Source organism: Theropithecus gelada, chromosome 10 (assembly GCF_003255815.1).
Source record: "Theropithecus gelada isolate Dixy chromosome 10, Tgel_1.0, whole genome shotgun sequence".
Classification (NCBI taxonomy): Eukaryota; Metazoa; Chordata; class Mammalia; order Primates; family Cercopithecidae; genus Theropithecus; species Theropithecus gelada.
In genome coordinates, this window is record NC_037678.1 from 76,469,062 (window position 1) to 76,490,600 (window position 21,539).

Genomic DNA, 21,539 nt, shown 5'->3' on the forward strand with positions numbered 1-21,539 from the left:
AAAGACTCTTGTAGGACTCCCTAGGCTAAAAAGAAACACTCCATTAACATCCTTATAAAGCCAACACGACTTTGGGTACACGAAGCTTCTGAAGAGTATTAACTTTTGCCAAGTAAAATGAAATACACAGGATTTGTACTACTCTCACTTGTTCCTCGTCCTCAAATTGGAATAACAAGTTTGACAAGCGAATCCCCCTAAAATATCTAGTAACCTACTGTATTTGAAATCCTTTTGATCTCCATCAGGCTGCTCTAAACTGAAAAACCATTTACATGAAAGGGTAGCTGTAGCTGGGAATTCAGTAGGATACTTCCAATAGTCCTGGTCAAAATGAAGGCACTGCCCTGTGATGTTTGAAATTCAAGTAACTTTATTTAAATTCAAAAACAATTCTAAAACTGCATTTAGAGTCAAGACCCTCTTGTATTATAAAAATCACATGTATTTCTAAGAGACAAAAATACTTCTAGGTTAACTAGACCAGATCTGACTTTGGACTTTATTCTTTAAACAAATTGCAGAGAATAGAGAAAAAAATAGGTTATTTACAGAAAACAATATCTACATATGTACTTAAAAGTACAAATTTGGTGACAGAAAAGACTTCAGTATATGCTGGCATCTCAGAAGCAGTTCTCAAAGAGCTTAGTTTTATTTTCTTGAATTTTAAGAATGCCTAAGATCCTTCTTCATCCTCGATCTTGGGAGCCAAGTAGTACTTCAAGTGTCCCATATCAGCAATTTTATACTCTACAACTGAAAGACCAGAAGATAGTTAATTACGGAGGAGTATCACATATACTACCTACAAAACAAGGTTCAAATTTATTATCTTACCAAGGGGTACATCTGCAGACATACTGAGTGTCACCGTTGAAGAGAGTGGAGTGGCTTTTGTAAAGAAGTTCAGGTACCTCAGTGCAAAAGTTAGTTGAACTGGTTCATTCATCTCTATGGTAACCTACAAGAGAAAACAGAAGATTCATCATTGAAAAACATCAAGAAAGTTGCAATCTATTAGCTTGCATTTATAAAAACCCACAAACACTTTTATTAGTCACTTTGGAGGGAGCTATGAAAATTTTGAAGACTGATGCATAAAGCAAAAGAATCGAGTATCTAGCTCGTCTTTCCTATAATTTAGATAACCAAATTATATAATATGGGAAAGCTTTTCTTTATGGAAATTCTTCTGATAAGCAGCTAATAAATGAATAAAACGTATTAATTTCAGCTCTGCAAACTCTAATGACTTAATGGATCTAGACAATGACTATTATAGCTGCTAACACTGCGAAGACATCCAGACCCCTTGTGCCTTCTACTAGAGGCACACACCACCACCTATAAAGTATTCGTGCTCTCTCACCCCCGAAACAAAACATCCTGAATATCATCAAGGCTCCAGGGCTATAGCTACCAGTCTGTAGGACACAGGGTGGAAGAATTTACGTATACACAGGAATGCAATCAGCAAAATCCAAACTCTGGAAAACTTAACAAATCATCTAATTTCTTCAACAAATAGACTGTAATGGAAGGGGAAGAATGAAATTAGAGGAAACCAGGTTAGGTGTGTTGGCACACACCTGTAGTCCCAGCTACTAGGGAAACCAAGGCAGGAGGATCAACTTAAGCCCTGGAGTTTGAGGCTGTAGTGAGCCATGACTGCACCACTGCACTCCAGCCTGGATGGACAGAGCAAGACCCTGTCTCAAAAACAAAGAAAAACAGAAAAAGAAAAAAATAAGGTTAGCAGAGGAGCGGAAATGTGATTCAGGAAACAGATAAAGAATCAGCTCCTAGCCTTTATTAATAATAAAAAAAAAAAACTTCCAACTGAATTTTACAACTTTATTTAAACTAAATGTTGACTACCCATTCAAGGGACAAGAAAGCAATATATAGTATTTATTGTAAGCTTGTAATATGCCAGACACAGCACATGCTAAGCTCTTTAATGTTACCATATTTAATCCTAACAAGCTTATGAGATTAGGACCTTCGTCCTTGATTTACCAAGTTTTAATTTATGCTCAGGTTACCGAGTTTTTTTTTTGTTTTTGTTTATTTTTTTTTTTAAGATGGAGTCTTGCTCTGTCACCCAGGCTGGAGGGGAGTGGCATGATCTGGGCTCACTGCAACCTCCACTTCCTCAGTTCAAGTCATTCTCCTGTCTCAGCCTTCCGAGTAGCTGGGGTTACAGGTGTGCACCACCATGCCCGGCTAATTTTTTCTATTTTGGTTAAGCAAGGGCTCTCTAAGTACTCTCAAAGTTGCATGGAGTCTGCTTTCTAGCCTTAGTGAGAAGTCTTCCTGTTTAACCTTTGATTCATACAGCCTGTGACTTTGGCTAAATTGTCACTTAAGGTTGCTCAGCCTGCTTCTCCACCTTTAAAATGGGCTACCAATTGGACCCACGACATGTACGCTAATATAAGGATTACATAAGCGCTCCTAACAGGTAGACTTTTACTCCTAACCATACCCTTCTATAGAGTTGCTGTTCTATGCTTAATTATTTGGTAAGAGTAAATATCTCCAGAAAGCTAAAGGTTAGATGCCTAGCTTCCCAATCCTACCCTTAAGAGCCTGTGTGGGCTTGATCCATAAACCATTGTTCTGTGGTATGTACACGTGCTGAATTTGTATTCCCTTCTTGCAAATATAATTCTAAATTGGATGACACTTACAAATCAGTTGCAGATTTCAACAGTATCTCAATTTTCAGAAATTACTTGGGATCCAATTCTGTCTACTTTTAATTTTAGCAATTAACCTAATAAGCAGTATTACAATTCTCTTCAAACTATTTTTTTTTACTTAAAAACTACTTACAGCTTCCTCCTCTTTATCGACATTACTTGTCTGTGACAATTTAATGTTTCCATTTCCAAGTTCTCCACTTGCAGAAAATTTCACGCCGTCTTTTGCACAGGAAATTACAACAGCATCTCCAATATGGCTGAGATCTCGGCATATACGTGCAAATTCACCAGAAGGCATCTTTACTACACAGCTGTACTCTTGTTCCTATTAAGAACAAAAATTTTCCAAAAGTTAATTGTTAGAAATTTAATGATTTGGTACCCTCACTTTCTTAAAAGGCAACATCTAAACAACTCAGAATCAAGATTTTCTGATTACTGACTCGTGTAATTTCTTAACAAACTCCACTCAAAAAAAATAAATGGCTATTAAATGCACTGCCCAGGGAACAAGCGCCTCCTCCTCCTCATCCTCCAGGGATAAAGTAAGAGAACATTAGAGTATGCCACAGAAATGATGACGGCGCAAGCAGGTCTAACTACTTTCTAAAAGAAAACGAGAGAATATGATATTAGGCATTTTCAACATTCCAACATTTCTTCTCTCCTTTGGTGTTTATAAACCTAACCTGGATAAATTTCTTCTAAGATAGCTTTCAAACCCACTTAATAAAAACCAAGCATCGGGCCGGGCGCGGTGGCTCAAGCCTGTAATCCCAGCACTTTGGGAGGCCGAGACAGGCGGATCACAAGGTCAGGAGATCGAGACCATCCTGGCTAACCTGGTGAAACCCCGTCTCTACTAAAAAATAAATTAAAAAAAAAACTAGCTGGGCGAGGTGGTGGGCGCCTGTAGTCCCAGCTACTCGGGAAGCTGAGGCAGGAGAATGGCGTAAACCCGGGTGGCGGAGCTTGCAGTGAGCTGAGATCCGGCCACAGCACTCCAGCCTGGGCGACAGAGCGAGACTCCGCCTCAAAAACAAAGCAAAACAAAAAAAAAAATCAAGCATCCTAGAAGGAAGCAAATTTTAAAAGAGGTTCATGGAAATTAATGCAAATAGACAACTGGCAGTAAACAATAAATTTAACCAGTGAGTTTTAGACTTGTGGTAAACAACTATCCAAATACTAAAATCTCTTTAAAACATGCACCAGTAGATATGTTTCTAGAAAAAGTTCTGTTATGAAGTAGGCTTAAATTATATTAACTTATCTTGACGGAGGAGGATCATTGAGGCCAGGAATTCCAGACCAGCCTGGGCAAGACTGCCCCCACACCCACACACAAAAATAAAAAAATTAGCCAGGCGTGGTGGGACAGACCTGTAGTCCTTCCTAGCCACTTAGCAGACTAAGTGGATTGCTTGAGCCCAGGAGTCCCAGGTTACAGTGAGCTATATGGCACCACTGCACTCCAGCCTGGGGAAAAGAGGAAGACCCTGTCTGTAAAAATAAACAACATTCTATGACATAACTATCATGCCTGTGTACAACAGTCGCTACAATCAGAAACTGATACTCACTGGAATTCCAAGTTGTTCAACATCCAAATCCATCAACTTCATTTCATAGTCTGAAACTTTCTCCTGGTCTACCAAAAAAAAGCAAATGCTGTTGAGAAACACTGGCACAGAGTTTTGATCTTCTGTAGCTTCATAACTCAGTAAAAAGGTACGACTTACTTGGTGCTTCAAATACTAGCGCCAAGGTATCCGCATTATCTTCAGCCCTTAGTGTAATGATATCTTCATTGCCCGCGCATTTTAGTATTTTGGACATACTAGAAGACAGGAGACACATGGTTTAAAATCAACACCATCTACTGAAGGTCTGTATTTCTAATGCAGTTAGAAGGGGTTACCACTCTCACCCATAGGCCGTCTCAGAACTGGTGGACGGTAATTGCACTGCTGGAGGATGCGAATATTAACGCAGACATTTTGGGATGCATCTGGCAGTATTTATACTAAAATACCACCAGCAGTTTCCCTTCTGGATAGAAACAATCTCCTGCCACTAAGTAGGATGACAGGCTGACACTTTTCTCGCAAGGGCACATTATAAAGCATTTAAAGTCAACCGCGACTGAGCCGGGAGGATCGCCTGAGCCCAGAAGTTGGAGACCAGCCCGGGCCAACACATCGAGACCGTCTCGGAAACAAAAAAGCCACAACTAAAGCGTCCATTCAAGGCCAACAGGATTTAGTGAGCAAAAGCTCTGGAGCAGTGTTCCTGGCACTGCAGAAAAACCAGTCATTTTCCCGCCACCACCCGCTTTGTGACTTTGGCGCGAAAAAGCAGGTTCACGCAGCAGCCAGCGCGGGCTTTTCCGAACCGCGCGCTCAGCTGGGCCCCACCCCCCTGCATGGCAGGCCAATGAGAAGGTACGGATGGTCCACGCCAGCCAATGAGGGCTCGGCTCGGAAGCGATCCCGCCAAGCCCCGGAGGTGGGGGTGGGCCGGGGCCGGCTTCTCGGCGCCGCGAGGCTCACCTGGTGAGGTTCACGCCCATAGCCAGGTTGCGGTCGCAGCGGTAGGTGTCGAAGCCCTCAGACCGCAGGGTGAGCTGCACCAAGGAGACGTGGGACGAGTCCATGCTCTGCAGATTTACGCCGCTGGAGCTAATATCCCAGCAGGCCTCGTTGATGAGGTCCTTGAGGGCCTCCAACACCTTCTTCAGGATGGAGCCCTGGACCAGGCGCGCCTCGAACATGGTGGCAGAGTGGCAGCAACGCGGCTACAGGCAGGCGGGAAGGAGGAAAGTCTAGCCGGTTTCCGCTTCAGGAGCCTCAGAGCGAGCGGGCGAACGTCGTGACGAGAAGCTGAGACCTAGAAAGAGAACTACCAGTCCGCTACGCCTGCAACCGTTTAATGCCGCCGCGTCCGCCAGCGCGCGCTCTTACCCTGCGCCGCGTTGCGACGTCACCACGCTGCCCGGCCCACGGCCTGGGCGGGTTAGAATTTAGGGCCAATCGTGCCGATGCTCCCCGCGAGGCCCGCCCCCTAGAACATACATTGGAGGAAGCGGGTGCAGGGCGGGGCAGCGTCCCGCAGGTCTCCCCGCCTCTTCGCCTGACTCCTGAACCTGACCACTGAACAAGTCCGGGCATATGTGGGGATCCGGCCCAGGCCCCGGTTCGTCAAGCCCCAGCTTTATGGTGCCTCCTCAGCCTCCAGCTCCGTGGGTAGAAAGTTTCCAGCCACGAAAGTGAAAATGAAAAGCAAATCAAGCCTACCGGGAGGAAAAGCCTCCTTGTAGCCTGAAGAGTACAGCTGCTGCAAATATGCACTTTATTTTTCAATTACAGAAGTGATGCGCTCCTAAGTGTCACACCATAAAGAGGTGAATTGTTATGTTAAACTTAGCTCCCTCTCACCTCTTAACATTCCACTGCCAGCTCTTATAATCACTCAATCGTTCCTTGTATAAAGCTTTTAAAGCTTTTTTGAAAGTTCGAATACTTTTTTTTTCAAAATGCACTCATTCCGTAAACACTTCGAAAAAGTACTTAATAAAGTACATTTAATTTTATGCCACGTACATCTTTTTTATATCAGTACCTCTTTAAAAGATAGCATCACATGTATGTAACTTATCAATCTCCTGTTAATTACAAACACCTTTGAGCACTTAGGCAATTTTGGTGCTATCAACTCCTTGAAGTAATACAGCTGAGTCAAAGAGCGTACACATTTAATTTTTTTTTCTTTTCTTTCTTTTTTTTTTTTGAGATGGAGTCCTGCTCTGTCATTCAGGCTGGAGTGCAGTGGCGCGATCTCGGCTCACTGCAACCTCCGCCTCCCAGGTTCAAATGATTCTCCTGTCTCAGCCTCCCGAGTAGCTGGGATTACAGGCGCCTACCACCCCGCCCGATTAATTTTTTTTTTTTTTCTTTTTTTAGTAGAGACGGGGTTTCACCATGTTGGCCAGGCTGGTCTCGAACTCCCGACCTCAGGTGATCACCTGCCTCAGCCTCCCAAAGTGCTGGGATTACAGGCATGTGCCACCATGCCCGGCTAAATTTTTGATAAATGTTACTAAATCTCTAAAAGTTTGCAACTTACATTCTAGCTAAGACTGTGTATGAACATGCTCACTTTATCTTTATTTTCCTAACTACAGATATTAGCAATCTCATTTTTAAATCATTGCTCATCTGTGTCAAAAATTCAATTTTTTTTTTTTGAGACGGAGTCTTGCTCTGTTGCCCCGGCTGGACTGCAGTGGCACTATCTCAGCTCACTGAAACCTCCTCCTCCCAGGTTCAAGCAATTCTCCTGTCTCAGCCTCCCAAGTAGCTGGGATTACAGGTGCCTACCACTACACCCGGCTAATTTTTGCATTTTTAGTAGAGACGGGGGTTTCACCATGTTGGCCAAGCTGGTCTCGAACACCTGACCTCAGGTGATCCACCCGCTTTGGCCTCCCAAAGTGCTGGGATTACAGGCGTGAGCCACTGCACCCAGCCAGAAAATTTCAATTGTTACAGGATGGACAGGGTTTGTTGTTTCTCTCCTGCTTTGTTTACACCATTTCTCTTTAGTTACTTTTAATATCTTGGTCAGTAGAATTCTTTAGTTTTTCTACCACGTATCTAGGTATGGATTTAGTTTTATTTATCTTGTTGAAGGAACTGAAGATTCATTTCAAGTCTTACATATTCTCAATCATTATGGCTTCAAGTATCTCCTCTCCTTAGTCTATTCTTTATCTCTGGAATGCCTTTCTTCCCTTTTTTTTTTTTTTTCCTAGTTCGGCTATGACTCCATACAAGGTTCTAAGAGGAGTTTCACAGTCTCTTCCCTGGGTTTTGTGGAGACTTAACTTTATCCTTCCGTATCAGCCTCTTAGAGCACTGGGTCAGCCTTAAAAAGGAACAGGAAAGGGCATTTCTGGTATTTCTATTATAAGATGCCTTCAATTGTAATGTGTACAATTATTTTATGTAGCACAAGAAAGAAAACTGTCAAACTATTATTTTTTAGAGAGGGGGGTCTCCTTTTGACACCCAGGATGGAGTGCAGTGGGAAGATCACTGCTCACTGCCACCTCCAACTTCTAGGCTCGAAGGATCCTCCTGCTTCCCAAATAGCTGTGACTACAGGGGTGCACCGCTGTACCTGGCTAATTTTTAAATGTTTTTGTAGGGAGGAAGTCCCACTATGTTGCTCTGGCTGGTTTCCAACTCCTGGGCTCAAGCGATCTTCCCAATCGGTCTCCCAAAGTGTGAGATTACAGGCATGAGCCACTGTGCCCAGCCTCAAACTGTTTTACAATGCTTTATCACTTAGAATTTCTTTCTTTTTTTCCTTTTTTTCTGAGACGGAATCTCGCTCTGTCATCCAGGCTGGAGTGCACTGGTGCGATCTTGGCTAACCGCAACGTCCGCCTCCTGGGTTCAGGCAATTCTCATGCCTCAGCCTCCCGAGTAGCTAGGATTACAGGCAAGCGCCATTGCACCCGGCTAATTTTTGTATTTTTAGTAGAGACGGGGTTTCGCCATGTTGGTCTTGAACTCCTGACCTCATGTGATCTGCCTGCCTCGGCCTCCCAAAGTGCTGGGATTACAGGCGTGAGCCACCACGCCAGGTCTATTTTGTTTTAAAATAACTTTTAGACTTTAAAAATATTAAGACATTCCTACTGTTTCTCCACTCAGTTGCTGATACTGCTGTTTTTCTGTATAATATCCTACTCTGTGTTGTCAAGGGTATTGATGACGCAGCATTTTTCCATAGTGCTATTCTATTGTCTCTCGAATTTCTTGCAAGCCTCTGCTACTCATTTGTAAGTTTTGATGTTGGCACTTTCTTGCTTTATGTGTGATGGACTATCCATTTGCATACATCTCAATAGCAAAACATAATACGGCATCATCTGTTTGTGGGTATTTTCCTTTCTTGGGTCCGTTAAAATCTCAGTTCCTTTGCAAAATGTGGAATGTGTTCATTCCTCCAGTGAGGAACATTTGCTTCACTAAAAACAAATGCATATGCTCCACTACTCTGTTTCAGTTCTGTCTGCTTACATAATATCATTTTGGTTTAATGCCAAATCACAGTGTAATAGATTTGAAGACATTTTAATGTCAATTAAACTCTACCCATGTGGGACCCGCGATGTACGTGAATCTGTTTATTTCTGCTATTATAGAAGTGATGTGCTCCTAAAAGTGTCAGATGATAAAGAGGTGTACAGTTACGTTAATTTTATGTTAAACTGAAATGAGGACATAAACATGCCTATGACTGTGGTCAGAGAAGGCCTCTCTGAGGAGGTAGCATCTTATCAGAGAAGGCAGCTGTTTGGAGAGTTGGAAGAAAGCTTTCTAGGCTGAGAGAATAGCATGATTATAAAGGTCAGCATACTTGGAATATATTCAGACAAGTTTGATGTGGAACTCAGACTGATGTGTCTGAAGCAAGAGTGGTGCAATGTGAGGTTGCAGAGAGGCTGGGGTGAGCTCTTGCAGGACTTTGTAGGCTCTCTAAAAGTGCAAGGGAATGTGGTCAGCAGCAGGTCTTTGATGTGATCCAATTTACATTTTAAGCGGCTACTTTAACATAGAGTAAAGGTACTATTGGATCAGTGGAAGAATGAAGTAAATTTTGATCAGATAATTGGTTAAAAGTATTAGAAAAGAATAAAAGCTGTAGACTTTTCTGGATGGGTGCGGTGGCTCATGCCTGTAATCCCAGAACTTTGGGAGGCTGAGGTGGGTGGATCATCTGAGGTCAGGAGTTCAAGATCAGCCAGGCCAACATGGTGAAACCATCTCTACTAAAAATACAAAAATTAGCTGGGCGTGGTGGTGCACGCCTGCAATTCCAGCTACTAGGGAGGCTGAGGCAGGAGAATTGCTTGAACCTGGGATGCGGAGGTTGCAGTGAACCGAGATTGTGCCACTGCACTCCAGCCTGGGTGACAGAGCAAGCCTTCATCTCAAAAAAAAAAAAAAAAAAAAAAAGACTTTTCCTGATAATTATTCACTAGAATAAATTCTAGATAAATAATTCAAATTCAAATCTTAACCCAGTAGGAAATGGAAAAATATTTTGGTAAATATTCATGAGATCTTCCTATGGGTTCTAAACATAAGAAAAAACCCATAAAACATAATGAATGACTATACAAGTTTTAAGACTTCAGTATGCCTCAGAGGATTATATTGGTTAGTGTAGTTTAGGTTTCAGTGACAGAGACTCAACTTGAATGGATTAAGAGAAAAAGAAAATTTATTCATCTAAACAAAAAGCCAGAGGTATCTGGCCTCCACTGTCCAGTCCTAGTCTTAGTAAATAAGTAAAGTTTATTAGCCACATTAATAAGCAAAGAAATGTAAATTCAATGGAGACAGCATTTTAACCTATCAAATTAAACCTATTAAAATCATGTAAACACCCGGTGTGTTAGGAAGGATTCAAGGAAGTAGGCACTTTAATACATTGCAAGTGGGAGTATACATTGGTATAATTTTTCTGGTGGAAACTTAGAAAAGTGTATCAAAAGCCTTAGAATTTTACTTATTCTTAGACAGAGAAATTCAATCTCTAGGTTTTTTTCCTACGGAAGAAATCAGGGGAACTTACCAAGATCAAGCATGCTTAAGAATGTTTCTTGGGCCAGGTGCAGGGCCTCGCGGCTGTAATCCCAGCACTTTGGGAGGCCCAGGTGGGCAGATCACCTGAGGTCAGGAGTTTGAGACCAGCCTGGCCAACATGGTGAAACCCCATCTCTACTAAAAATACAAAAATTAGCCAGGCGTTGTGGCAGACGCCTGTAATCCCAGCTACTCGGGAGGCTGAGGTAGGAGAATTGCTTGAACTCGGGAGGTGGAGGTTGCAATGAGCCAAGATCACGCCATTGTACTTCAGCCTGGGCAACAGAGCGAGATTCTATCTCAAAAAAAAAAAAAAAACCACCAACAACAAAAGAATGTTTCTTGGCTGGTCATGGTGGCTCATGCCTGTAATCGCAGCACTTTTATCGCAGCACTTTGGGAGACCAAGGAGGGCAGACTGCTTGAGGTCAGGAGTTCCAGACCAGCCTGGCCAACATGGTGAATCCCTGTCTCTACTACAAGTACAAAAATTAGCTGGGCGTGATGGCACACACCTGTAATCTCAGCTACTCAGGAGGCTGAGGCATGAATTGCTTGAACCTGGAAGGCGGAGGTTGCAGTGAGCCAAGATAGTACCACTTCCCTCCAGCCTGGCTAACAGGGCAAGACAGTGTCTCAAAAAAAAAAAAAAAAGTTTTTTACAGAATTATGATGATGATGATTATTTTTGAGACAGTTTCTCACTCTGTCATCCAGGCTGAGGTACAGTGGCACAATCTTGGTTCACCACAGCTTTGACTTCAGTTTCTCACCCTGTCATCCAGGCTGAGGTACAGTGGCACAATCTTGGTTCACCACAGCTTTGACTTTCCGGGCTCAGGTGATCCTCCCACCTCAGCCTTCCAATTAGCTGGGACTACAGGTGCACACCACTATCCCAGCTAATTTTCTGTACTTTTTGTAGAGATAGAGTTTCACCATGTTGCCCAGGCTGATCTCAAACTCTTGGGCTCAAACGATCCTCCCACCTTTGCATCCCAAAGTGCTGGGATTGCAGGCATGAGCCAGCATGTCTGGCCTCTTACAGAATTATTAATAATTCCCCAGAAATTGGACATAACCTTAAGGTCTAACAATATTTGCATTTGTTAGGTAAATTATGATAAATTTGTAAGATGGAATATTGTATAGCCTCTAAAGTACCGTTTGCAAAAGGCATTTAACGATAAAGAGAAAAATCACATTATGAAACAGAATAAACAAAGATATTCCAATTTTCTAAAACTATTATATCTAGGTATATGTGTACAGTAAATGGAATGGAAAAGCAAGAATATAAATATTAACATCTGTGACTGATGGTGCCACAAATAATTTTAATTTTTTCTTGTACCTTTTTGTAGTTTTTTATACTTTTTTCAGTAAAAATGTATTGTTGATCAGAAAATGAATACTGAGAGAAAATGCTGTAAAGTATTTTATGTAGTATCTGGCAAATTTCTTCACAAGGTAATATGTATCAGAATTATTCTCAATCCTGGCTGCACTTGAGACTCACCTGGCTGCACTTTTTAAGCACTTGAGCTTAAAAAAAAGTCTATTCCACTCGGCCCTCCTCCAGAAATTCTTACTTACTTTAGGGTGGCCCCTCCATTAGTAGTTTTAGCAGCTGTCCAGATAATTCTTTTTTTTTTTTTGAGATGGAGTTGCCCAGGCTGCAGTGCTGTGGCGTGATCTCCGCTCACTGCAACATCTGCCTCCTGGGTTCTAGCCATTTTTCTGCCTCAGCCTCCCGAGTAGCTGAGATTACAGGTTCCCACCATCAAGGCCAGCTAATTTTTGTATTTCTAGTAGAGACGGGGTTTTGCCATGTTGGCCAGGCTGGTCTCGAACTCCTGACCTCAAGTGATTCACCCACCTTGGCCTCCCAAAGTGATGGGATTACAGGCATGAGCTAGTGCGCCCAGCCTTGTCCAGGTAATTCTAATGAATAATCAGGACGGAGACGTACCTTACAGCATGTGTGGTCAATAGATGAATATTTGTGCTTAAAACCACCATGTAGAGTACTGGTTCGAAAAAGTGAGGCCTCCAGTTTGTCAGAGAGAAGACTGACATCATTCAGATTCTATATGTCATAATCTAATAGGCCTGTAGGTTTATGGGAGTGCAGGATTTGCATTTTTTGAAGCTGTAAGAAGTTTGACAAAGTTGGGCATGGTGGTTCACCCCTCTAATCCCAGCACTGTGGGAAGCCAAGGTGGGTGGATCCCTGGAGCCCAGGATTTCGAGACCAGCCTGGGCAACATGGCAAGACTCCATCTCTATACAAAAAACAAAAATTAATTGGGTGTAGTGATGGCGCCTGTAGTCCCAGTTATTCGGGAGGCTGAAGTGGGAAGGTAACTCAAGACCGGGCAGTGAGTTCAGCTGTGATTGTGCTACTGCACTCCAGCCTGGGCGACAGAGCAAGATCCTGCCTCAAAAAAACAAGAGTTAGACAATTCTGCATAGCTTATTCTCACTTTCACTTTGTATGTCATTTCATTAAACTGAATAAGAAGTTTTAGCTATCTGAAAACATTTCTCAAACTAAGAACTAGAAAGGCAATATAAGGGGCAAGAGAAAGAGCAGATCAGATAAAGCCTGATTTTGTGTATCAACAATTCTTCAGACCAGTCACAGTGGCTCACACCTGTAATCCCAGCACTATGTGAGGCTGAGGCAGGTGGATCACTTGAGGTCAGGGGTTCAAGACAAGCCTGGCTAACATGGTGAAACCCCATCTCTATTAAAAATACAAAAATCTGCCGGGCGTGGTGGCACATGTCTGTCCTCCCAGCTGTTTGGGAGGCTGAGGTGGGAAAATAGCTTGAACCAGGGAGGCAGCGGTTGCAGTGAGTTGAGATTGTGCCCCACTGCACTCCAGCTGGGGGGATGGAGTGAGACACCTTGTCTCAAAAAACAAAACAAAAAAACAAAAAGGAATTCTTTTTCAATGAATTTATTGTTTAGTGTTCAAGGAATGTTTAGTGACAATTCTTCCCCTCTTAAGAGAAGGGAAATCACTATTCAGGGAACTGAAGAATTGTCATGCCACTTGTACCATTGTAGTTTTCCAGTATCAAGATGAAGGAAGGTGTTTTCATTATAGAATTATAATAGCTATAGCAACAGCTGCCCAGTTATACTGAGCTTGCAGTCAGCCTGCATATTCTGGGGGACCAGGAATCCCATGCTAGTGACTTCTGTTAATCAACATAGCATCTAAAAATAATGAAACTAACCAAGGAGTGCAATGAAAAGAAATCACTGTGTACAAGATGTGCCCCAAGCCTGGAGGAAAAAGTTAATATAAGTAACATAACAGAAAAATCAAGAACAGAGGAGGAGGTGCAAGGTAGTGTAAAGTAACAAAATTCTTTTAGCTGAAGGTGGAGGGAGACTTTTACTTTTAATTTCTTTCTACAATTAAGAGAAAGGCCTGACCGGGCGTGGTGGCTCACATCTGTAATCCCAGCACTTCGGGAGGCTGAGGCGGGCAGATCACGAGGTCAAGAGTTCAAGACCAGCCTGGCCAACATGGTGAAACCCCGTTTCTACTAAAACACACAAAAAATTATCCAGGTGTGGTAGTGTGCACCTGTAATCCCAACTACTACAGAGGCTGAGGCAGGAGAATCGCTTAAACCCAGGAGGCAGAGGTGCAGTGAGCCGAGATCATGCCACTGCACTCCAGCCTGAGCAACAAAAGTGAAACTCTGTCTCAAAAAAAAAAAAAAAAAACCCAAAAAAACAAAAAACAAAAAGAGAGAGAGAAAGGCCCTAAAGCTTGCCTAAAGGCCTATTAGCATGACTTCCACCAGACTTCCATCCACTGGCTTCAGGAATATACTTGATCTGAGTTCCATTAACCTGACAGGGCTGAGTGTAATGGATGAGAAGTTTGTTCAGAGCACATTTTAGGATATTATCCATCCTAGTAATCACACTGTGCATTCTATAATTCTGACTTACGTGCATTGGTTCTCCAAGCTTCCTTTTATTAGGCTGGATTTGAAAAGGAACAGCTGAGTTTCTAGAAGGACTGACATGACACTCACTTAGATATGACCTTTCATAACTATGTGCCCCTAAAGGTGAAGTTCTAGACACTAACATCTTCACCTGTCTTAGACGATCATCTTGCTCGAATGCTGTGGCTCATCCCTGTAATCCCAGAACTTTAGGAGGCCTATGTGGGAGGATTGCTTGAGCCCAGGAGTTTAAGACCAGCCTGAGTAATAAAGTGAGACTTCATTGCTACACAAAAATTTAAAACTTAGCTGGGTGTGGTGCTGCACACCTATAGCCCAAGCTACTCGGGAATATACTCACATAGAAACCAGGAATATATAATGCTGTTTTTGGAATTCTCACTACCTGCCCCAAAACTCACAGTTCAGGTCAAAATTACCAATAGGAGATTTTAGCCAGGTGTGGTAGCTCATGTCTATAATCCCAGCACTTTGGGAGACCCAGGTAGGAGGATCTCTTGAACCCAGGAGTTCAAGACCAGTTTGGGCAACATAGCGAGACCCTGTCTCTAAAAAAAAAAAAGAGAGAGAAATAGGCGGGGCGCGGTGGCTCACGCCTGTAATCCCAGCACTTTGGGAGGCCGAGGCAGGCGGATCACGAGGTCAGGAAATCGAGACCATACTGGCTAACACGGTGAAACCCCGTCTCTACTAAAAATACAAAAAAATTAGCTGGGCCTGCTGGCGGCGCCTGTAGTCCCAGCTACTCAGGAGGCTGAGGCAGGAGAATGGCGTGAACCCGGGAGGCGGAGCTTGCAGTGAGCCGCGACTGCGCCACTGCACTCCAACCTGGGCAACAGAGGGAGACTCCGTCTCAAAAAAAAAGAGAGAGAGAGAGAAATAAATTAATTAAAATTTAAAAATTGAAAATAAGAAAAATGTAAAATTATATTTTTTTAAAAAAGGAAATTGCAATTCTTTTGTGTGCAAGTGTCTCATTGTGAGATTACAATATGCTTAAACTGGGGACCCAATGTTATACGTGTTTTACATCACTTACTGGGCAGTAAATAGAAAAGAACAGGAAACACCAAAGGCAATGCTGGAGCAACACAAATTTTAATAAATTCAGGCAGGCAGTATAATATGGTCGTTAGAGTGTCGGCTGGTAACAAACCTATTTGTGTTCTAATTCTTGCTAGGCACTTTCTAGCTGGGAGACCTTGGCTAAGGTCCTTTTAAAAGTTTTAACTCCATCCAACAAGTACTTAAGATGGATGTGTCAAAGACATACATGATGCACAGTAAACAAAGTAGACAGAACTTCTGTCCCAAAAAAGGTCTTTCCATAGTCCAGAAGACAAATTTGAAAAACTGAGGAAGGGCGGGGCGCGGTGGCTCATGCCTGTAATTCCAGCACTTTGGGAAGCCGAGGCGGACGGATCACCTGAGGTCAGGAGTTTGAGACCAGCCCGACACATATGGTGAAACCCCGTCTCTACTAAAAATACAAAAGTTAGCCAGGCGTGGTGATGCACGCCTTGGAATTGCTTGAACCCGGGAGGCGGAGCTTGCCGAGATCACGTCACTGCACTCCAGCCTGGGCGACAGAGCGAGACTCCGTCTCAAAAAAAAAAAAAAAAAAAAAAACCAACCAAACCAACCAACCAACCAACCAACCAACAACAACAACAAAAAAAACACTGAGGAAGATCTTAACTGTAAAATGCAAATCATACCCAGTTCCAAGCCATGTGTGGATTAAATGAAATAAGCCAACTAAAGAGATTACTCAGCTCAGTGCCTAATATACAATTAGCGCTCAATAAGTACTAGCGACCGCTTGGCAAAGCAACGCAGATTGAAGTGTGGGTTTCATTTCTCATCATGTGATAGGTGATAAAATGCTCTTAATCAGGTCGGCTCACCTGGCCTCTCCATTCGACCTAAATAACATCTACTTACTTGCGTAAGGGAAGAGCCCTGGCCCAGGTCAGCAAGCATTTGTCCTCCGGGTGGCGCCTCTCGCCTTCAGTAACCCGTCACCTCCAGAACCAGGGCGCCAGCTCCGGCCATCCGTGGTCAAGCGGGAGCTCCCATTGGCTAATCGCACTCTGAAACGCACGCCTTTTCCCGGCCCTGGCGCTGCCGTCCAATGTGCGCCTCTCGACTCTGCTCCGCCCCGCCCCCGTCTCCCCGCCTCCCTGTCGTATTTGCGCCATTGGTGGATCTTCCGGACCGTGATGGCGACGCTGCGCGTGCGCATTCGCTCCGAGCCCTCCTCCGGGGAGAGGGAGCTCGCGGGTCGGGGCTAGGGAAGGCTGACCCAGCTCGGCCCGGGTGAAAGGGCGGCGACGGCACTGGGTGGGGCCGAGCTCCAGGGCTGGCTGCTGCGCTGCTAAGAGAACTGTGAGCCGCTCGGAGCCGCGCGCCTCTCGGGCGGGGCGGGGCCGGCTGAGGGAGTCCGCGCGTGCCCGCGCCGAGCTGCCTGCTCTAGCGGCTTCGCTGCTAGCTCGCGGCGACGTCGGGCCGGTTTTTCCAGGATGACCGAGCTGAGGCAGAGGGTGGCCCATGAGCCGGATGCGCCACCCGAGGACAAGGTAGCGGCAGCGTCGGGGTGGGCGCGGCCGGGATAACAGCGCGTCCGGGAGGCCCGCGGGGGACGCGCGCAAAGGGGTCGTCTTGTTCTCTGACCTTTTGTCGCAGCCGACGGCGGACCCGGGCCCGGGTAGCGCGAAGGGTCCTCGGGTGCCCGGCCCTCGCGGCGCGCGCGTCAGGGGTCGGCGGGTCGGGGTCCCGGCTCAGGGTCTGGCTGGAGTGGCTCCCCCGGGGCGCAGGAAGGAGCTCGCCAGAAGTGGCGTACGGCCTTCTGCCTCGCTGGGCTGGCTGCGGGGATTCCCTTCTCCCCTAACTCCCTGAGGCCTTCCTGGAGGTGAAGATGTGCAGAGCCTTCTTAGGGAGGCGGCTCCTCTGAGCGCAACTTAGGCTCTCCGTTCCCTTTTACAATATTATTATTTTGGGAGGTGGGGGAATCAGGACAAGGCCATAGCATTTGCCTCCTGGGAGATGTAAATCCCTTCTTGGGCATGAAATCATCAACTTTGAGCAGAGAGGTGTTACGCAGTGAGCCAGCCCGTCATCAGCAGGTGTTGGAGGGCGTCCTCCCGGTTGATGGGTTTCCTGCACCGTGTGGGCTCTGGTGGGTAGGGGAGGAGAGTAGGAAGGAGGCCATCTTGGCAGGGACAGTGGCCCTGGGTGGCGGGTGGGGGTGACGAGTGGGGGAGTACACTCCTTTGGGTGAAGTGAAAGGTCTGTATAGGGGAGTTAAGGAAGGTAGGGATTGGTTTTATTGCTGTGGAGGTTGAATGGCAGTGTAGGACTTTGTAGCAGTAGTTGTGCTTTCCGAGATAGCAGTGATCAGGAGCCCTGTATTTGGAAAACTGCTCTGGCAGTGATGTGTATGGACTGAGGGAGCCTGGACCAGACTGAGGGAGCCTGGACCAGACTGAGCGAGACTGGTTCACTCAGGGATTGCCCATGAGTGACCTGTAGATGTTTTCTTTGGCCCACATGTTGTCTTAAAAATCAGAAAATTTATCCTAACAATCTAAATTTCTTGCCTGTCTTAGATAATTGGAGGGTCCATCATCACTTTGTCACCCGATCAATGGTTGGCTGGAGCTGAGGATTATCTGTTCCCACCAATCCCTGTTGCCTTACACCAGGCTCACGGCTTCCCCTAATGCAGCCTGTGACTTTTTGATGACTGGACGCAATGGACATTAGGGAGACACGAAGAAGGAAGAAAACACAAGATTTGCTGACAGGATGTCAACAGAGCAGTTACACTAGGAGGAATGTTTTGGGTGAAAGATAATGAGATTATGGGTTTTTTAAAACAACTTTCGTGTTATTGCAGTTGACAGTGGACCATCCAAAGATAACTGTTCCTACTGATTTTTAGAACATATATTTTGGCCAGGCACAGTGCTGCACGCCTGTAATCCTAGCTTCTAGGGAGGCTGAGGCAGGAGGATTGCTTGAGCCGAGGAGTTTGAGACCTTGTTTCAAAACACAAAAACATGTTTTGGAGAAAATTTAGGACTGGGGCTGAGGATTTAGCGGTCGCTTGCAGAGACAAGATACTTTGTTTTTTTTGTGTGTGTTTTTTTTTTGAGACGGAGTCTCGCTCTGTCGCCCAGGCTGGAGTGCAGTGGCACGATCTCGGCTCACTGCAAGCTCCGCCTCCCGGGTTCACGCCATTCTCCTGCCTCAGCCTCCCGAGTAGCTGGGACTACAGGCGCCCGCCACCTCGCCCGGCTAGTTTTTTGTATTTTTTTAGTAGAGACGGGGTTTCACCGTGTTCGCCAAGATGGTCTCGATCTCCTGACCTCGTGATCCGCCCATCTCGGCCTCCCAAAGTGCTGGGATTACAGGCTTGAGCCACCGCGCCCGGTGAGACAAGATACTTTGAAGTCTCTAATTTTTCATTTGGCTATCCTGGTTCAGCCTGAAATAATTCTGACTCACCTTTTACTGCTAGTTGATAAGTATGCAGATGTTTGGAGGCTCTGTAGCTCTGTTTAAGGGTGAGATCATACTTGATGTCAGTGGGACTTTGTGGACCTAGAAGGTGTGAGGAGAGAGAGAAGAAAGAAGGCATGATAGCTGGTGGGCCATGTTTTTGAAAAGCTAACTATGTACAATAATTAGAATGTCAAAAAACAACCTTGGGGTTATGATATGCAACATAAAGATTCTACCCTCCTTCTCGGACTTGTTAGATCCATCCCCCAGAGGTGATGTGCTAGTTGAACCATCTTACTTTCACATCCCATACTTTAGACAGGGAGGACATGAGGAGCTGTCCAGCGAGAGGTGCACTTACATCACTTATACAGTGACAGAATGCCTGGGGTCATGAGGTCCAATCGTGGCATGTTGTTCCCTAAAAGACAGCTGCTGTGCACTCTTTTAAAAGCTTGATGTTTGTTACCGAGAACAAGAAAAATCAGTTCCTCACCCCATCATTCAGAACTTCTGAATTGTCACTGAATTGTCATGTATGGGATTTTTTTCTTTTCTTTTTTTTGTTTTTAGACGTAGTCTCTCTCTGTCGCCCAGGCTGGAGTGCAGTGGCACGATCTCCCAGAATCTCTACTCTAACTTCCAAAACAAAATCTCCTGAAATGCCGACTCAATCATAAATTTTAAGATGCCAGTCTTTCAGACCACATCTCATCCTTTGCTTTCCTAAGCTCCATCAGAAAAATATGGTTGGGTAGGAAGAGGATCATTCCCAAAGCCTAAACTCCAAGTTTGTTGGTTTGGCAACTATACTGTGCTTTGGGACTTTAAAATTATAAGCACAGTTCCCAGAGGAGAACATTTCCTTTATTAGCAATTGGCTTTGAAAATTCCATTCCCAGATGCTAAATATAACAAAATACCTTCTGACTTTTATAAATAAACATTCTCCAGACTATTTTGATACTAATGATTTTCTATTTACAAGACAGTTTTGCCACAGCAGTTAAGCAACTGTAACATTTTGAGGAATCTTTCAAGTTTATTCCAGAGCCTTTTTTTTTTTTTTTGAGACGGAGTCTTGCTCTTTCGCCCAGGCTGGAGTGCAGTGGCGCTGTCTCAACTCACTGCAAGCTCCGCCTCCCGGGTTCACGCCATTCTCCTGCCTCAGCCTCCCAAGTAACTGGGACCGCAGGTGCCCGCCACCACGCCTGGTTAATTTTTTGTATTTTTAGTAGAGACAGGGTTTCATCATGTTAGCCAGGATGGTCTCGATCTCCTGACCTCGTGATCCACCTGCCTCGGCCTCCCAAAGTGCTAGGATTACAGGCATGAGCCACCACGTCCAGCCTCCAGAGCTTTTTTTTTTCCTTTTCTTTTGAGACAGAGTTTTGCTCTTGTTGCCCAGGCTGGATGGAGTGCAGTGGTGCAATCTCAGCTCACGGCAACCTCCGCCTCCTGGGTTCAAGCGATTCTCCTGCCTCAGCCTCCTGAGTAGCTGAGATTACAGGCATGCATCACCACGACCGGCTAATTTTGTATTTTTAGTAGAGGCGGGGTTTCTCCATGTTAGTCAGGCTGGTCTCAAACTCCTGACCTCAGGTGATCTGCCTACCGTGGCCTCCCAAAGTGCTGGGATTACAGGCATGAGCCACCGCACCTGGCCTATTCCAGAGCTTTTAAAGCACTGACTTGAAAATTGTTCACTGGATTCTTTTATGAAATTAAAAAGTTCTTGTTTCATAATGCATTTCCTTAAAAAGACAACCCTGTTTTATTATTTCTAATTTCCTTGGGTTCTAACACAAGAATATTGGCAAAGCCAAAGTCATAGACGTAAGTGTTTCCCAAACTGTGAAACAGAATAAATCAGGATTTTTTAAAAGTTTACTATGGGCTGGGTGCAGTGGCTCACACCTGTAATCCCAGCACTTTGGGAGGCCAAGGCGGGTGGACCACCTGAGGTCAGGAGTTCGAGACCAACCTGGCCAACATGGTGAAACCTCGTCTCTACTAAAAACACAAAAAAATTAGCTGAATGTGGTGGCAGACACCTGTAATCCCAGGTGCTGGGAAAGCTAAGGCAGGAGAATTGCTTGAACCCGGGAGGCGGAGGTTGCAGTGAGCTGAGATTGTGCCATTGTACTCCAGCCTGGGCAACAAGAGTGAAACTCTGTCTCAAAAAAAAAAAAAGCAAAAAATCAAACAAAGTTTACTATATACATTCAAAGACAAATAATAGATTTCACGGTTGTTAAAATGTTCCCTTATTAAAAATCCTATACATGGCCAGGTGTGGTAGCTCATGCCTGTAATCCTAGCATTTTGGGAGGCTGAGGCAGGTAGATCACAAAGTCAGGAGTTCAACACCAGCCTGGCCGATATAGTGAAACTCCGTCTCTACTAAAAATACAAAAAAAAAAAAAAAAAAAAAAAAAAAAAGGCCAGGTGCAGTGGCTCACGCCTATAATCCCAGCACTCTGGGAGGCTGAGGCAGGAGGATCACCTGAGGTTGGGAGTTCGAGACCAGCCTGACCAACATTGAGAAACCCTGCCTCTACTAAGAATACAAAATCAGCTGGGTATGGTAGCACATGCCTGTAGTCCCAGCTACTCGGCTGATGCAGGAGAACTGCTTGAATCTGGGAGGTAGAGGTTATGA

At 44.8% G+C, this 21,539-nt stretch overlaps 2 protein-coding genes and 1 non-coding gene across 4 annotated transcripts in view; 1 reads left to right on the forward strand and 2 right to left on the reverse strand.

The window, feature by feature from the left end:
- Positions 1–350: 350 nt before the first annotated feature.
- PCNA (proliferating cell nuclear antigen) lies at positions 351–16,429 on the reverse strand. 2 transcript variants are annotated; one of them, XM_025399003.1, is made up of 7 exons: positions 16,316–16,429; positions 5,264–5,600; positions 4,454–4,551; positions 4,295–4,362; positions 2,842–3,036; positions 841–964; positions 351–759 (listed from the first exon to the last, which is right to left on the reverse strand). In XM_025399003.1, exons 2-7 carry the CDS (start codon positions 5,482–5,484, stop codon positions 680–682), a joined length of 786 nt encoding a protein of 261 aa, XP_025254788.1. In that variant the 5' UTR covers positions 5,485–5,600; positions 16,316–16,429; the 3' UTR covers positions 351–679. The 2 variants fall into 2 exon arrangements, with proteins under 2 accessions (XP_025254788.1, XP_025254787.1); XM_025399002.1 differs by lacking the exon at positions 16,316–16,429 and having other exon boundaries at positions 5,264–5,711.
- LOC112633889 lies at positions 7,528–7,650 on the reverse strand. Its single transcript, XR_003121649.1, has one exon. It is a non-coding gene; the product is annotated as a small nucleolar RNA SNORA26 (small nucleolar RNA).
- A 132-nt stretch (positions 16,430–16,561) lies between the features above and the next one.
- CDS2 (CDP-diacylglycerol synthase 2) overlaps positions 16,562–21,539 on the forward strand; it is a 69,338-nt gene continuing 64,360 nt past the window's right edge. Inside the window, exon 1 of the mRNA XM_025399128.1 lies at positions 16,562–16,950. Within this exon, the coding sequence (XP_025254913.1) occupies positions 16,894–16,950 (57 nt within the window). The 5' untranslated portion in view covers positions 16,562–16,893. The remainder of the gene's footprint in view (positions 16,951–21,539) is intronic.

Excerpts from the sequence above, each read along its gene's own strand:
- PCNA (XM_025399003.1), bottom strand. The coding sequence starts at position 5,484 with ATGTTCGAGGCGCGCCTGGTCCAGGGCTCCATCCTGAAGAAGGTGTTG. Across the intron at positions 3,037-4,294 it reads TTGAACAACTTGGAATTCCA|GAACAAGAGTACAGCTGTGT; the intron begins GTGAGTATCAGT and ends TGTTCTTAATAG. Across the intron at positions 965-2,841 it reads TCGATAAAGAGGAGGAAGCT|GTTACCATAGAGATGAATGA; the intron begins GTAAGTAGTTTT and ends TTTCTCTTGTAG.